Source organism: Mobula birostris, chromosome 5 (genome assembly GCF_030028105.1).
Source record: "Mobula birostris isolate sMobBir1 chromosome 5, sMobBir1.hap1, whole genome shotgun sequence".
Classification (NCBI taxonomy): domain Eukaryota; kingdom Metazoa; phylum Chordata; class Chondrichthyes; order Myliobatiformes; family Myliobatidae; genus Mobula; species Mobula birostris.
The window spans coordinates 59061431-59078208 of record NC_092374.1 but is presented as its reverse complement, the minus strand read 5'-3'; the positions used below and the strand labels follow the sequence as shown (position 1 = coordinate 59078208).

The 16778-nt window shown below is 41.8% G+C and overlaps 1 protein-coding gene across 5 annotated transcripts in view; it reads left to right on the top strand.

Moving 5' to 3' along the window:
* Positions 1-16778, top strand: part of apba1a (amyloid beta (A4) precursor protein-binding, family A, member 1a) — a 195840-nt gene that overhangs the window by 144425 nt on the left and 34637 nt on the right. For 4 of the 5 annotated variants that reach the window (XM_072258095.1, XM_072258094.1, XM_072258097.1 and 1 more), the window contains 3 exons: positions 4719-4758; positions 8279-8424; positions 12641-12673. In XM_072258095.1, coding sequence (XP_072114196.1) covers positions 4719-4758; positions 8279-8424; positions 12641-12673 — 219 coding nt within the window. The remainder of the gene's footprint in view (positions 1-4718; positions 4759-8278; positions 8425-12640; positions 12674-16778) is intronic. The other variant, XM_072258096.1, reaches the window with a different exon arrangement.

Genomic DNA, 16778 nt, shown 5'->3' with positions numbered 1-16778 from the left:
GAGTCCGTATGTCCTTCCCGTGGAATGCATGGGTTTTCTCCGGGTCCTCCAATTCCTTCCCACAGTCCACTGTGTACATAAATCTACTGATGCCTCTGGACACATCTTCAGTGATGCTCCTGGAATCATCAGGTGTTTCGGGTCTTTCAACATCATACACCCTCCTCCAGGTGACCCAGCCGGGGCTGATCAGACCCCAGCTTGTGTCCAGATGGCTAGCTACTTATGACTCCATGGCTCCCCTCTTTTGAGCCACAGCCATCTTGAGGCCCTCTCTGCCGCATCGGTGGTACTGCGGATGGCTCTCCTCTTCCTCTCTCCCTCGATGCCCAAATTGCTGAGGGCTCTAACTAAGGAACGGGCTGCGAATCCCCTACAACCAACCTCTACAACACCTCGCTCTCCATCCAGCCTGCTGACAGTTGGTCCAAAGGTGTACCAGTTGGTAGGTTAATTGCTCATTGTAAATTGTCTCGTGTGAGGAGGATTAAATCTGCGATTGCTGTGTGGTTCAGATTGAAAGGCCGCAAGGCCCTGTTCCACACTGCACCTCTAAATTTAAAACAAAATCGCCTTCTCTTTATCAGTCCTGTCTTTTTACCTTTGACCATGATAAAAGGTCAAAGTATGTTGCCTCCTTTCTGGTGCTAATTACACTTTCCCCTCCCCTATTTGCCTATTACATAAGTATATAAGAAGTAGGAGCAGGAGTAGGCCATCTGGCCCGTGGTCCGCTGTTCAATAAGATCATGGCTGATATGGCCATGGACTCCTCTCCATCGACCTGCCTTTTTCCCATAACCTCACTCCCTCACGTGGATATGCCTATCACCCAGCAGCTCTTTCTGTGCCCTCTTTAAAGTGCCTATCAGTCCAGATGAAGGGTCTCGGCTCAAACCATCTCAACTGTCCATTTCCCTCCACAGATGCTGCCTGACCTGCTGAGCTCCTCCAGTGTTTCCAGTGCTGTCAATAGAGGTTGCAGTGCAGATTAGTAAGGCCATAAACATGGCTAACCAAGCAGCAGGGTTTATAACCAAGGGAGTGAATTGAGAAACGGGTAAATTGTGCTAATCCAATATCAAGCCTCTGTTAGACCAGATTTGAGAATATAGAGGTACTGGAGAGCGTGTAGGAACTATCTACAATGAAGGTGACCAGAAATATGTAATACAATGCAGGACTAACCAAATGGGGTCTCATTTCTCCGGAGGAAAGGAGGTCGGTGGGTGATATTTAAATTGATGAACTGGGCTAAAGGGCCTATTTCTCTGCTGTATAACTGTACTGAAAGATTTTAATTGAACGGAATACAGCAAGAACGAGTGGAAGGCCAACAGTAGAAGCTATCAATACAAGTTTGTCACTAGGAAATTCAGTCAGGAATAAGAAAACATTTCCCTGCCCAAACAGTAATGAGAATATGGAAGTTGCTACTACAGGAGTTGGAAGCAATGATTACAATGGATGCATTTAAGAGGAGGTTAGACAAACAGATGAGGGAGAAGGGAATGGTGTTACACTCACAGGGACAGATAAGGAAAGACAGGAGGACATTCAAGTGTAACATGACTGGTTGGGTTGAATAGCCTTTTGTTATACAAGTGCATAATTTTATGTAAGCACAATATCAGGTTGGTCTGAAAGTTTTGCGGAGACAGCATTCAAGTTAGTTGGAGAACTGTCAGAAAGAGCGGATTGCTGCAACATAGCTGACCCGTCCTTTTTACCGGCCACTGATCGTCAGCACTCGTCCCCTCTCAGCCCATTCTTTGAGTTGCTTCCCTAAGGGCGATATTGGAGCCATTCAGAGCTCAGGCACTGTGTGGAATGAGGGAAACGGAGTTACTATTTCCAGTCAGTTGGCTTCATCCGAGCTGGAACAGTTTAGAGATGTAACTTTTTAAAGAACACGGTAAAAGGTCAAAGCGCGTTGCCTTGTTCATTGTTGAATTCAGCATCAATAAGGAAGAGACAAAACCTCTTGAAATCTGTTGCACCAAGGGAGACTGGAAGTAAAGGCCATCCATTAATGTTGGCACTGTGCTGTAATGTTCTACCATCAGGTAGTCACTAAAGTTCAATAGGGAATTGAAGAGAAACCTTATTTCTAGAGTGTGATGAGAATGTGAATCTCCCACCCATGGAGAGTGGTTGAGATGAATAGCCGAGATGTATTTCAGGGAAACTAGATAAAGCATCTCCACTGCTTGTAGAGGAGAAGTGAATGGAGGAATTCCATAATGGAATGATGGGAGAATTGAATGGACCAGAAACTCTGACATTGTAAGTTAGCATCTTAAAGTGATTGAGTTATAGAGTCGTAAAACACTATAGCACAAATACATGCTCTTCAGCCCACCAAGTTCATGCCGAACTATCATTCTACCTAATGCCACTGACCTGCAACTGTGCCATACCCTTCCCATCCATGTACCTATCCAAATTTCTCTTCACTCAGGACATTCCCTCTTCTCATTGTTATCCTCAGGAAGGAGGTACAGGAGCCTGAAGGCACACACTCGATGATTCAAGAACAGCTTCTTCCCCTCTGCTATCAGATTTCTGAATGGACATCGAACCCATGAATACTACCTTACTACTTTTGTTAAAAATTTTGATTTTTTTTTTGCACTTCTTATTTAATTGAACTATTTTATATGCACACTATAATTCAGAGTTTTTATTCTGTTTTATTATGTATTGCATTGCACTGCTGCAATGTTAACAAATTACATGACATATGCCGGTGATATTAAGTCTGATTCTGATAAATGTTGATTTTGAGTCTGCAATCCCGCATTTCTGGCGGCTCATTCCACACTCTCACCACACTCAGAGCCATGGTATCATTGAACATATTAAAATGCTACCTGTGCTGAGCACAACCTTAAAAGTAATCCTGAACAACACAGAAAATGCTGGAGGAGCTCAGCAGGTCAGGCAGCATCTACGGAAATGAATAAACAGTCAACATTTTGGGCCGAGACCCGTCTTCCGTAATCCTGAATGTGTGTACGTTTACTAAGGACCTTTTCCAGGTGGGCAGGCCTGGATGAGGAACAGTAGTCGTCTAAACCCTGTGAAGAGATGAAGGTTGAAAGCAGTGTTACTTCATAGCTGAGTATTTACCCAAAGCTAGGTATAATATTAAAGAATAGATTATCAGAATCTTCAGATGCAAAATACCACGTGTGGTGACACTGACATAAAAACAGAAGAAATGCTCAGCACGTCAGACAGCATCTATGGAGTGTGAAACAAAGTTAAATGTTTTGGGTCGGTGATCCTGCATTCAAACCAATACTATTCTATGCTATAGCTGCTAACTAAGTCATAGACAAACCACTTAGGGGACTCAGATGGATTTGCATCTTGTAGCCTAAGATTCCCAAAGTGCTGTTACTTCCTCTTTATATTCTGTTATTCAACGTGTGAATTCCATCATGCTCTTGTCAGCAGGATACGTACTCCATTCACAAAGATTTTTGAGTCAGAGTTAAGTTGGTTTCAGTTCAATATCTAGACCTTTAAAAGGATATTCTTACTGGATAATTTGAAGGTACTTGATTTTGTGTTGACAGTCTGTTTCTGGAGACTTAAGTCCTGGTAGTAGGAATTCAACCATATTTCATTGTGGTCTTAATATTGCTGCACTATGTTTCAAAAATGCTTGAATTTTGCTTATCTTAACTGGATCTAACATTTTAAGAATTGATGTATGATTCTAATTTATAACATAATTACAGTGTATGAAATAAATTTTTGTGGATGCTGACCGTTGTGATATTGTCTCAAATTCTTAAGAATGTTTGCCAGTTTACTTGATGGTGGGTTCTCTCAAAGGGTCTGTCTGGCACTGTGAGAGGCAAGTGGGACATTTTTATTCCAGCAAGTCTTCTGACTGATCAGAGATTTGTGTAATGCGGTAGGAACTGATTTGGCCTGTTATATCTATGTAGGCTCTTTGAGAGATCTCTCCAGTGAGTCCCATTTTCCCCTGCCGCCTAAGAGCCCTGCATATTTTCCTCTTCAAGTATTTGTCCAACTCCTCTTTGAAAGCTACTAGTGAATCTGCTTCCACCACTCTGGGCAACGTATACCAGATCGCAAGAAATCAGTTAAAAGAAAATGGTCCCTCCGTTGAGTCCAAATCGTTTGTGAAACATCTTGAAAGTTAAGGATTTTAACTGTGTTTTTAACAGCAGCTATTTCCATGTTGAGCGGTAGTCTTTTCATGTTTTTTTTTCAATCCTGTCCTAAATCCATCATTGATCCAATGAATTTGGATCTTGAAAGATCACAAGCAGCAAGAAACTTTGATACTGGGCTAAAAACCTGACGAGTTTGTTTGTGATTTAGGGGATGCTACCCGAGTATGTGGTGGAAACAGGATTGTTAGCGGCTTTCAAAAGAAGAATTGGATAAATATTTAAAGAGGGGAAATAAAACTGCAGACCACATGATTATCCCTGACCCATTAATTTGCAGGGTAAAAATACCCGAGAGCTGCAAGCAAGTTGTCAGTGTGGTGCAGACTCTCAAGATGCCTCTCATTCTGTCAGCTTTGAGTTAATAAAAAAAAAACACTGGATTTGTTATACTGCATGTCAAATCTTGTCAGCATGTTTGGATTAAAATGCTTCGGGTTAAGTAACATGGTGGGCAGGCTAGAGCATGTTGTGTGGTGTCTGAAGCAGTGTCTGTCTTAATTTCAGTCAAGAAAAGCTTTGGCCTCCTTTCCCACTTATGTTGAAGGTAAGGTGCTCTCTAACCATTTTAAACCAAGTTCTGAAATTGTAATGTTTTATTTATCGGCGTAGCAAAAGAGATTATCTTTCCTGCATTTATTTTTAGCTGTGCATTTATTTTGTAATTGAAAAGTTGTTGAAATTGTAATTGAAATTTTGTTATTCTTAAGAATATTGAAATTGTTATCTGTATTTTATGGCATATGCAACAGTATTTAATGAATTATAGTTTTTAAGTTTATTCATTACTTGGTTTATTCAAACAGATTCAGGCGTGTGTTTTGCTGAGTGTCCTCTGAACTATCTTGATCCAACTAACTGGTCCAGTGCAAAATGTCAAAATATATGTACTTTGTAATTGTTTTCCCCAGCCCTTCCCCAGCATGACTCTCACAAACCTCTGATGCTTTTTCTCCTTGAAGATTGAGTTGAGCAGAGGTCTAAAAGTGCCTTCCATCTTGGAAGGCAGTTGGATTCTCACCCCAGAGATGCAAGTATTGAGCTCGTTCCAGTGCAGTACAGAAGGTGTAAGATACTATTGGAGGTACCACGCTTTGACTGAGATGCTAAGCTCGGTCTGCTCCATGGACAAAAGCTTTCCTAGCCACCGCTTTGGAAGGAAAAGAGCAGATTAGTTTGTAACCATCACATAACTATTTGTAGGGCACTGATTGCTGAGTTTTTCATTTCATACTTCAAAAGTGCTACTTTAGCTGCAACGAAAGAAGCAATATGTACAAACGTACTTTTCTTTGGTGCCTTGTGTGCCTCTTTCAGTGTCTCCCGAGATCAGTGACATCACCTGGGGATATAGCAAGTCCCCACAAGCATCAGTGTGCAAAAGACAGTGATATTCATTGAAGGATAAATGTATTAGCTAGCGCTTCAGAGAGAACATCCTTGATATCCTTTGAAAAGGTCCACCTGGGACAACAGAAAGGGCCACACTTTAAAGCACTGCAGGGGATTGCTGGCCTGGACCTCTGTATTTCAGACTGGGGTGCCACATGAACCCACAGCTTGCAGTTGTGTGGCCACAGCAACGCAACAGATGGGGTTTCATGCTGTTCTGAGATTGCCTTGGAAATAATTTGCCTTCCATGTCCAAATAATGTTGGGTTTTGGTGCGAGGTGTTAGAAATTATACATTGTCAAGAAAGATTGCTATCATTAAGAAGCATGTAGATTTTCCAAAACAGTCATCATTTCCAGAATGCATTTGTTTTAGAGTGTGTAGGAGACCCACAGGAACAGAACTAAACGATCCTGTGTCCTGGACTGAGTGACTAGATGGGATCAGACAGACCCTTGTCTGTCAGACTTGGAGAGAATCACACCCCAGTAATTACAAGCAATTTACCAGCAACTGGAGAAACATTAAACAAGGAAACAATATGGAGAGGGGGTGAGAATAGGGTAGCAGAGGTCTCATGTGGGACATGGACACCGGCAGTGAAACTGAATGTTAGGTTTGGGCCTGTGTGTTGTGCATTTGTGTAACTGCCAGCCCAGAGGTATGGAAGCTTGTTTGTTACTACCTGACTGTTAGAGCTGTCATTATGCATCTTCCACATAATCTCAGGATTTAATTCATTTCAATGCAACTTTCAAAAATTGATAGATGACTGATTTTTGACCAAGATGGGAACACCACCATATCTACTCTCCAGTATGATTAAGAGGAATCTAGATAATCATACGGGAGAGACAAACAGAAGAAGCTGAGGGTGGGGTTGGGGGGAGGTGGAGGGGCTTGTGTGGTGCATAAATAATAGCACAGGTCAGGAGGGCTGAATGGCCTCTTCCTTTGCTAGGCAGTCAGTGCACGGGTAACACACACAGCTCCTGAGGTAAATCACTTTTCAGTGTCTTTGCAGTTTCTGTCGTTTATCAAGCGTTTGATCACCCACCCTAAATCTAGTTGTCAAATTTGGGTAATTGCATCTGCAAATCTCCTAAAAACATTTCACTTCATTTAATGGACCTGCGTAAGCTGGTTGTTCTTGAAGCTGTTGCAGTTTTACAGGAAAGCATTGGCGTGTTTAAAGCAAGTTGTGATGATCATTGTGGCTTGTGCTTTCCCAGTTGGACAACACACAGATTTCAATCAGAACCAGAGGTATTTTTCCTTTGTGCTCGACCACATTTCTTGAACTTTCAGAGGCAAATTAACTGTGGGAAGCCCTATTAGACTTCTAAATGGATGCAATTTGCACAAAAAGCTGGAGGAACTCAGCAGGCCAGGCTGCATCTATGAAAAAGAGTAAACAGTCGATGTTTTGGGCCGAGACCCTTCAAGGGGGAATGAATCTGACTAAGAAGGTGGGGGAGGGGAGGAAGAAGTACAAATTGGCAGGTGATAGGTGAAGCTGGAAAAGGGGGAGGGAGTGAAGTAAAGAGCTGAGAAGTTGATTAGTGAAAGAGATAAAGGGCTGGAGAAGGGGGGGGATCTAATGGGAGAGGGTAGATGACCATGGAAGGGGGAGGAACACCAGAGGGAGGTGATGGGCAGGTAAGAACAGAAGATGTGAGAGGGAAACAGGAATGGGAGGGGGGAATGGTGAGGAAGGGGCAGTTACCAGAAATTTGAGAAATCAGTGTTCATGCCATCAGGTTAGAGGCTACCCAAACGGAATGTAAGGTGTTGCTGAATCGATGCCATTTATTTACAAGGGGCACTACAGCTGAATCTTGGAAGCAGATAAGAAAAGTGTTGGTTGTGCAAGTCATCCAGTAGGCAGTGTTTTTTTTGATGATAGGAGGCTTTTAGTGAACTGTTTCTGCTTTATTTTATTCCTTGAAGAAGCAGAATAAGGATAATCCAGTGGTTACAGAGATTTTGTTTTCTAGAGATATAGCATGGTCATACGCCCTTCTAGCCCAATGGGCCTGAGCTGCTGAATTTACACCCGTCTGACTAATTAACCTACTAACCCGTAGGTCTTTGGAATGTGGGAGGAAACTGGAGCACGGGAAGGAACACACACAAAACGCTGGATGAACGTGGCAGCATCTATGGAAAAGAGTGTAAAGTCAACGTTTTGGGCCAAGAGCCTTGATCAGGATTCTCAGACACCCGAAGGAAACCCACACAGTTGTGGGGAGAACGTACAAACTCCTTACAGACAGGGCGGGAATTGAACCTGTGAAGTGAAGCGCTAACCGTTTTGCTACCGTGCCGCCCTCCAGCTCCTGGCCCCTTCCAGGCACATGGTTACCAGCTATGACATGGGCATATCATTAGAAGCACTGCACTGAACTAAAATTCAAATGTGAATTTCTTAGAGCACTTCAGTTCACTAGTTGTGTTGAAAATAAAATTGGGGGGGGGGGTGGAGTAGAGCAAAGGTCAGAAAAGCTCTGAAAACAATGCAGAGATACTGAAAGTTGGAGGCCACACAATGATAGTTCCCGGAATATGGCAGAAAATAGCAAACCCACTACCCATCCTTGAGATACCTGTCAACTTCCTTACCTGTGACAGTTTTTACCAGAGACTCCAGACGTGTTTGTTTTCTCTCCTGTAGTCCCTGGACCCTGTGACCCAGAGGATCTAATCGATGGCATCATCTTTGCGGCCAACTACCTGGGCTCCACCCAGCTGCTGTCTGACAAAACCCCATCCAAAAATGTACGGATGATGCAGGCGCAGGAAGCTGTCAGCAGAATCAAGGTGATGACCTCATCCCATTTGGGGTCCCACTGGACATCGTTCACTGCCCTTTCACAGGACTGTTTCACCACTGGTGGGGATGGCTGAATGGAAACTCTCACCCCTGACCTTTCTCATTCCCTATCCTCTCTTGCCCGGGCACACCCTCTCTTTTCCTTTCCCCTGGATTGTGTTCAGTTGTATCCACTTTCCCAGACACATTCATTGTCTCTGTTGCATTCTGTCTTGATCTTGAGAATTAAAACAAGTTACTTTAATTTGGAACACACCTCTGTCCAGAAGGGTACCTGCTTTTTTTTAAACAATTAACTCAAAATACATGCGATCCAGAAATGTCACCTAGTGATTAGATGCTTTTACTTTGATGTTCTAGGAAGTTTACATTCAGGTCTGAGGCAAGTGAGCAATTTCAGGCCAATTCAGCTGCTAAAATCCAGTCATATAATCTTTGGAGAATAACTCTACTTGGTCGCCGAATCTTTAATTCTCCCTTGTTTCCCTGGTTGATAGCCTGGGAGATCTCATTACTCCTACACAGCCAAGTTCTCTATAAATACTTTACATTAGCATACATTGAGATGGTTCAGGTTTTGGCTAACGTTTCACAGAAACTTGAAAGATTAAATCCCCAAAGTCATTAATTACGGGGAAGTCAAGTTTGTGTTTAACTTGGGTTTTAACCTCAATGAGGATTTATTAAAATGTTAGCATTTCTCCCTGAGGCGTTTTAAAGACTCAGCTCCGCTGTATGGGGCTTGCTTTCCATCTGTCACACCTTTTCCCCAGTGACTGGAAACTGAATGGCAGAACATGATGACGAGGCCGAATATCCTTCTGTTCCTGTGTCAGCAAGTGTCATCAAATTGGTCTGAAAGTTGAACATCCTTCTCATCATCTTTCTGTCTCCCCTTTCAAAATCCTTTGTAATTTTCAGGACTTGTATTATCACTCTGGATCAATACTGGCCACCCCAGGCTTATGAAAGCCTTGGTTAAGTGGACACCCCTACATTCGAACGAGCTCCCATAATAATATTAAATGGAAAAATCCAATGTATTTATGTACATTACTTCCTGCGAATGGCTGACCTTATTCTCTCTTTCTGCACTTTTTTCATAAAGTCTTGTATGCATTTGATGCTGTTCATATGGTGAAGGTATAGTGACCATACGACTGAGTTTTGTGTATTTTCCAACTCATGCCCAGAATTGACTTCTGGACAAGAACAGGATGTTTCATTACCCAGGGATAACCTGTAGTAAGTTATGCATGCTTGTGTCAATAGGATTAGACTAAGGAATTCAGTGTAACCATTTTCAAGCCCATTGTATCCAATCAAATCTTTCACTTGGGCTTTTGGAAAGTGCATCAACTCTGCTTGCCTGATTGTTGATTTTTTTTTTTCCCCCCACTGGCTTTTCAATTCAGTACATGTTTTCCCTGTACCGAGCTGGGAACAGAAGCCTATCTCAATGTACTGTAGGAAAGGAGGCTTGTAGTATTGGCTCTGTTTCCTAACCAGTGATTGAGAAGCAAACCGATTGGAGACTGAGAGGGAAAGTGGGTGAATTAGTCAGAACAGACTGAGAAAGAAATAGAGAGGGGAAAAAAAGATTGGATAAAGATATAGGGGGAAATAAAATATGTCAGAAATTGGAAACATTAAGATGCTTTTAAATCTCCAATTACTACTGATAGTCCTGAGATTTCAGAAAGCAGAAATCCATCCTTGCTTATCTACATCAAATGTACAAGGTAGTAGTGAATATGTTTTGTATTCTGCCTTAAGTTGTCTTCTCAGATTTGCTGTCTTGCAGTATGGAATTTCATCAATTAAGATTACTGTCGCAAAATCATCCTTTATTACAGTCCTCCCCCACATTTTTTTTAATATTTCCTGACCATTTTCACATGTTTTAAATCCCAAATTAATATGTATTCCTCAAATTATTTTTACCTTATACAAACTTAAAGTGTCTCGGCCAGTTTTGAAAGAAAGCTTTTTAATAGACGTGCCTATATACATGAGCATGTGATGGTTGTCAGTCAATCTAATAGAGAATTCAGGAGAAACCTGTGGGTTGGGTGATAGATGTGGAAGGCATTTCCACACAGGCATTGGTTGAAGTGTGTAATATAGACAAGTGTTTTGAGGAGCTCGCCTGATAGGACCCATGACCTTAAACCACCAAGCTTTCTCAAATGAGTTCCAGTCTAGGTCAGTGTGAGACACTTTCTTTGGACAACCGGAGTCTAAGATGGAAAAATGAATGGAGTTCAGAGCTCAGATACTACATATTACTGAAAATAACTAAAGGGATTAATAAAATCTTAAAATTAATAAGGCTATGATGCATTTCTGTATTTTGTTAAACCTGGCTCCAGAATCACAGGTGGAAGAGAAGCTGGGCATACACAGATGCACTCCAGTTAGTCCCACGCTTCCACGAGACTTGCACTTTTTCCTCCTTTCAATAACTTTTAAATTTCCTTTCTAGTATCTCAACTGAATCTGCCTCCAGCACTTCCTGCAATGCCATCCAGATCCGAATCACTCACTGGGTTCTTAAAAGAAAACACTTTTTTTTAAGTTGCTTTTGGTCCTTTTGCCAGTCACCTTCTTTCTAAGTCCCTTCTTATTGATCCCTCTAGCAATGGGACTGGCTTCCTCCATTTACTCTTCCATGGTTTTAAATAGATTCCCTGACAGATTCCTCTTTTCCAGTGAGAACAATGCCATTTTCTCCAGTCTGTCTACATAACCAGAGACCCTTGGTTTGCTGCCAGTTTCCTCTCATACTCTTTGCCTGTTATTTCCTTTTCTTCCTCTCCTCTGAACTTCCTACCATTACCTAGTTTTCACTTTTACTGACGACATCTTTTCCTGCCACGCTTTGATCTCTGTTTGGATATCATTTGAATTTAGTTGCCCTACCTTTTGCCCCTGTAGAGCCATCCACTTCCTAAAGGCCTCTCGGTGTACTGTTCACTCCCATATGGTTATCCCCTTAAAAGTGTCTGGTTGCCCTATTCAGATTCTTCCCTTGTATAGTCTATCCCTTTGTTAAAGCCCCGAACTACAGCTTTTCCAACCAATATTTGATCCCATTTTATGTGGACCAGTTTTATTTTCAATCTTGAAATTGTTCCTTCTGCATTTGAATTATTTTAACCACAGACTGGTCTATCTTCCATAGCATTCTTAACCTTTTGACATTGTGAGGGCAGTTCCTTATTGGTGATTATTGTGCACACAACCTTACTCCAGCCTCTCATTATTACATCTACAGTTGTGACAATGTGTAAAGGGCTGTGAGCAGTTCTGGTGTTATTAAAAGTATGTATAGAGAGAATGGAGCAGAGACAAAATGATTTCTAAGGCTGATACCGAAATACGAAGCTTATCAATCAAAATGGACTGAACAAGTTAGGTCACTCCTCTTTAGCTAAAGTTTAGGCTGACAGACATCTTTCCCACCAAAACCTTTACTGTGGGATTAAGACTAAGAAACTGTTAATAGAGATTTTCACCAGTAAATCAAGTAGGGATTCAGGAGAAGTTCTTTACCCCAGAGAGTGGTGCATGCAGAGCTGAAACTCTTATCTCGCAAGGAGTGGTTGAGACAGATTGCAGAGATGCATTTAAGGGGAAGCTAAATAAACATGAGAAATGAATAGATGAGTGAGGCGATGAGAGGTAGGAGTAGTTTTGTGTGCAGCATTAACACCGGGTGAACTGGGGCTGGAAGGCAGATTTATTTCTGTAAAATTTCACTTATTATCACTGTGACAATGTTATATACACTCAGATTTTCTTCCATAGCTTTTTTCTTGATAGTGCAACATATAGAGACAGATATAATCTTATATAATGCCAGATAATTTTGGGGATTATTTTTGACGTTGCAATAAATGTTACATGTGATTGGCTTTTTCTTCATAAATCAAAATTTTTTTATCTCTCTGTTGATCCTGTCGATACCTCCCAGTTTTCCTAAATGCCTGTAAAGGAAACAACGTCATTCTCTTCTGTCAGTTATCACAGAAGAGCTACCGAATGATTTGCTAGCGTTTCTATTATTGATCTTGTTCATAGGTCCCATCCAACTTGTGCGCTAAGCAAACTGCTGTATTTTGTGAATGTTTCTCAGCATTTGCCTCTTGCCAATTTTGTGCTAACTATTCTCCTATCTTTTGTCTATTCCATGGCACACAGATGGCCCAGAAATTGGCCAAAAACCGGAAGAAGGTGCAGTAGCCCACGTTTTGCGCCTCTTTCATCTGTTTCTCGCGAGTTGCATTTTCTTTTAACTTACTAGACTTTGCCAGCTAACTTCTTTGTGTCTGATTTTCTACATCCAGTAAGTCCCGCTGTGTCTAGTCTCTCTTGGCCTTGGTCATCCCTCCCTGTCCCCGACTTTTCTCGCAGGTCTTCTTACCAGGTGAGGTCCCCCAGTGACTGTTCAACTACTATTTTGTTTGCTTCCTGGGTACAACCCTTGGAGGAAGCATCCTAGGACTTTGCATTCTCTTGCAAGGTTAATGCAGTGCAAGGCCTACAATAAACTACTGCTCTTTCTCAAGTCGGACTGGAATGAAGTAGTTCAGACCCATGCTCTTTTCCTACATTCAGCCATTTCTTTTTCACTTTTGATAGGAGCATGGTACCATTTAGATGACTACAGAGTCCTGACTGGTTTTAGTTCCATCTAAAGTTGGTGCAACATTTTGGCCATGCATTCTACTCTTTTTTTTTAAAGCAATATCTGCTCATAAATCATTGACTTAGCCCTTATTGCCCAACTTGGGTGTTTTCTTTTCTACATGCTGGATGCTGGATGCAGAAAATGTATGTGTTGCTTTCTAGAATGTAGAATTTGTCCTTTATTTTCAGAGCTCTGTTGTATTTTTGCTGCAAGTGAGTTTAATTTGGAGTTTGTTAATGCTTTGGCAAAGTAATCATTACCTTCCAGCTTTTGTTCTTGGCAGCCTCCAGCAACATGTGAGATGAATTGCTGAACTATTTGACTTTGCCCTACTTTCTCACCGCCACCCCCAGTAAAATTGAAAGCTTTATGTTGGGTTTATCAATTAACGTAGTACTGTCTGCTTTTCACACTAATCTGGCATGGAATTTTGATTAAAGCAGCATGTTTGATGGGCATAATATTTTTGTAATGCAATGTTTTAAAATAACATCAAATCTGCCTAAAGCAGTAGTGATGTATTGCAGTGAGAAATTGTCAGGTTTGGTCTGAGCAAAAACCATAGGTAATTCAAAAGAACTGTAGGAACAGGAGAAGGCTGTATTCCTTCTGTGACCTATGGTATCTCCATGAGTGTATCTTAGCCCCTATTCCTTCATACCTTTGGTTAACAAAACATCTATCTCACAGGTTTAAGGTTGACCCCGCCTCACTTGCAGAACAGAGTTAGACTCCCCCATCACCAACTCCATGCAGAAGTGCTTCCAGACTTCAGTTCAGAAAGGCCTGGCTCAAATTTTAGACTCCACCCCCTCATCCTAGACTTCTCCAGTAAGAGTTTGTAACTACCTTGTCACTCTCTCTTAAAATCTTGAAAACTTCATAAACTTATGCCCACACTGGTTTGTAAGATCTTGAGTTTGCAACCTTTGGGGTCCAGGTATCATCCTAGTAAATCTACAGTCCACATCCTCCTAAGGCCGACAAATTTTTCCCAAGATGAGTTGAACTGCGTTCAGTGCTCCAGGTATCATTTAGTGAGGGCTTTATATAAGCAAAAGATAGATAAGAATGAGGAAAGAACACAAGAAAAGCAAACAATTAGGAGCCTTAGTTCATCAACAGGCCCCTCAAGCCGACCCCACCATTCAATATGATCTGTGCTGTGCCAGTTTCCAATAGCCCTCAGTTTCTAGATCTTTCAAATATTGATATAAGTCCACTTCAGATATTTCTAATGAACTAACCTCCTCAACTCTGAGGTAGTGAATTTTCGGGATTCACTAACCTATGAGTAGAAATTTCACTTGCCTCAGCTTTAACTGACCGGCCCTTTGAAACTGTGTGCCCCTTGCTTGAGACTCGTCTACCAGTGAAGATATCTCACATCTCCCATGTCATGTCCCTTAGAATCTTCCGTGTTACAATAAGGTTACCCCTCATCTCTCTAAATCCCAAAGAATGCCAACTCATCCTTCCTCAACAGGGTTTAGCCTTCCTCAACAAGGTTGTCCTCTCAGCCCAAAGGATGAAAAGAAATAGTTGTAGCTGGGAAGAGATGATGGGATTGTCTTTTTTTCCTCTGGAGCAAAACCTCTTGCTGCAGCTTCCACATGAGCATTATATTTATCTCATCAGCCTCATCATAATTAACAGGCAATCTGCTGGAGGAATTCAGTGTTGGGATTCAACCCAAGACACCAGCAATTCCTTTCCTTCCACGGATGCTGCTCGGCCTGCAGAGTTCCTCCCGCATCTTGTTTGTTGCTCCAAATTTTAGCATCTGTAGTCTCTTGCACCTTCATCGCAATGAATGTTACTTTGCATCTTCTCCATTGTGTATTGTTTTATTCTTCAGCTGGTTGCCAACTGGTAGAAAGTCTGGAGAGAAAATTTGCCTCTGCACAGTGAATGCAAATGGGTTAAACAGCAGGCCATAATTATGTTCATTAAGTTTGCATTCCCCAGAATGAGGCAGTTAAAGACCAATGTAATTGAGGATATTAGAATTTAGGGGGGAGTTCAATAAGGTAGATGGACAGTGAAATTTTCTCTTCTGGTGCAGGAATCCAGAGCAGTGATTAAATCCCTAAAGTTAAAGTTAGATCAATCAGGGGAGCAGTTTGGAAAAACCTTCTGTGAAGCATGTGAGAAGTAGAGACCTCTTCCCCATAAAAAGTAGTAGATGATTAATATTTTTAAGGATACCCAATAGAATGTTGCAGGCCACGTTTATTGTAATAAACCCAAGCATGTAGATGGACTTGGATCACAAATTAGCCATAATTTCATTGATTGTTGGAGTGGATTGTTGTGCTGCACAGCCTCCTCCCCTGTGTAATCTGCAAGGTTGTTCGTTTACTGAGTTCTTCCATCTGTCAGTGGATACGTCACACACCCCTAGTACTACAAACTAACCAAGGCACCTAGATATTATTGTCATGTAAACGTAACATCTTAAGCTACCTGTTCTCCTCTTTATTTCTAGAAATAAATTAAGGATCTGGCATTCTGTTTTCTAAGTTTTGTGCATTAATTCGGCATTAATCAGGCTTGAAATGCACAAGCTATTTATTGGATTGCAGACTGATTTCAATCTCCCTCTCTCTCTGCAGATGAAGGGTTGATTTCTGCCAAGTTTGCAGAGTAGTTATTTTGTAGAAAGTGCAAACTCCCAGTCTAGGAATGCTGCCGTGGTTCCACACAGTAAGATTGCTACAGATACAGTCCAGAGCAAGGGTGTGTGGCATTAAAAATAGATCTTGATGGAGTCAGAAAGCCAAATGGGAGTCTGGAGGCCTCTCACTATTCTACCCCTGTGATCCAATGAAAACCTGCTGAGGTCGGAGTCAATTAGGGTATATATGTTTTTGGTAATCGGTATTCAATGATGAAGTGTATGCAATACAAACTGTCCAGTTAAGTTATCCCTGCAAGCCTTGTTAAATTTGTTCACTCACTATTCTCTATAGAGACTGGATGCCAGTAAGAAAATGCCGTGTCAGCAGAAGGTTGGTGCTATCTAAGCAATGGCACAGATCTAGCGCAAGAACGTCGTCAAATTGTTGTCTGTTTGCAGTGTTAATTCACGGTCCAGAAGGTGGCTTTAGAGTGATCTAGCAAAAGTCCATACCAACCATCGAGCATGTATTTGCACTCACCCATGTAATCCTAGAGAACCCAGACTCTGCAGATGCTGGAAATGTGGAGTAACACCTGTAGGTGCTGAAGGAACTTGGCAGCATCTTTGGAGGGAAATGAACATCCAGTGTTTCAGATTGATACCCTTCACTGGAGTTCTGATAAAGGGCCTCAACCTGAAATGTCCATGTCCCTCTATAGCAGGGGTGGCCAACCTTTTGCATTTCATGCCTCAATTTGTTTCACGCACGAGTTCAGATGTGATTTTTTTTTCACGCACGAATTCTATATTAACCTTTTTAAAAGAATTGAATGGGGGTACAAGGGTTGTATGGCGCATCTGAACTGGTGAGTGAAAAAGTTGACACATGGAATGTAAGAGGTTGGCCACCCCTGCTCTATAGAGATGTGGGCTGTCAATGTCTCTCTATAGAAATGTGGACTGTCCACATCCCCCTATAGGAGTGTGGGCTGTCTGTGTCCCTCTATAGGGATGTGGGCTGTCCA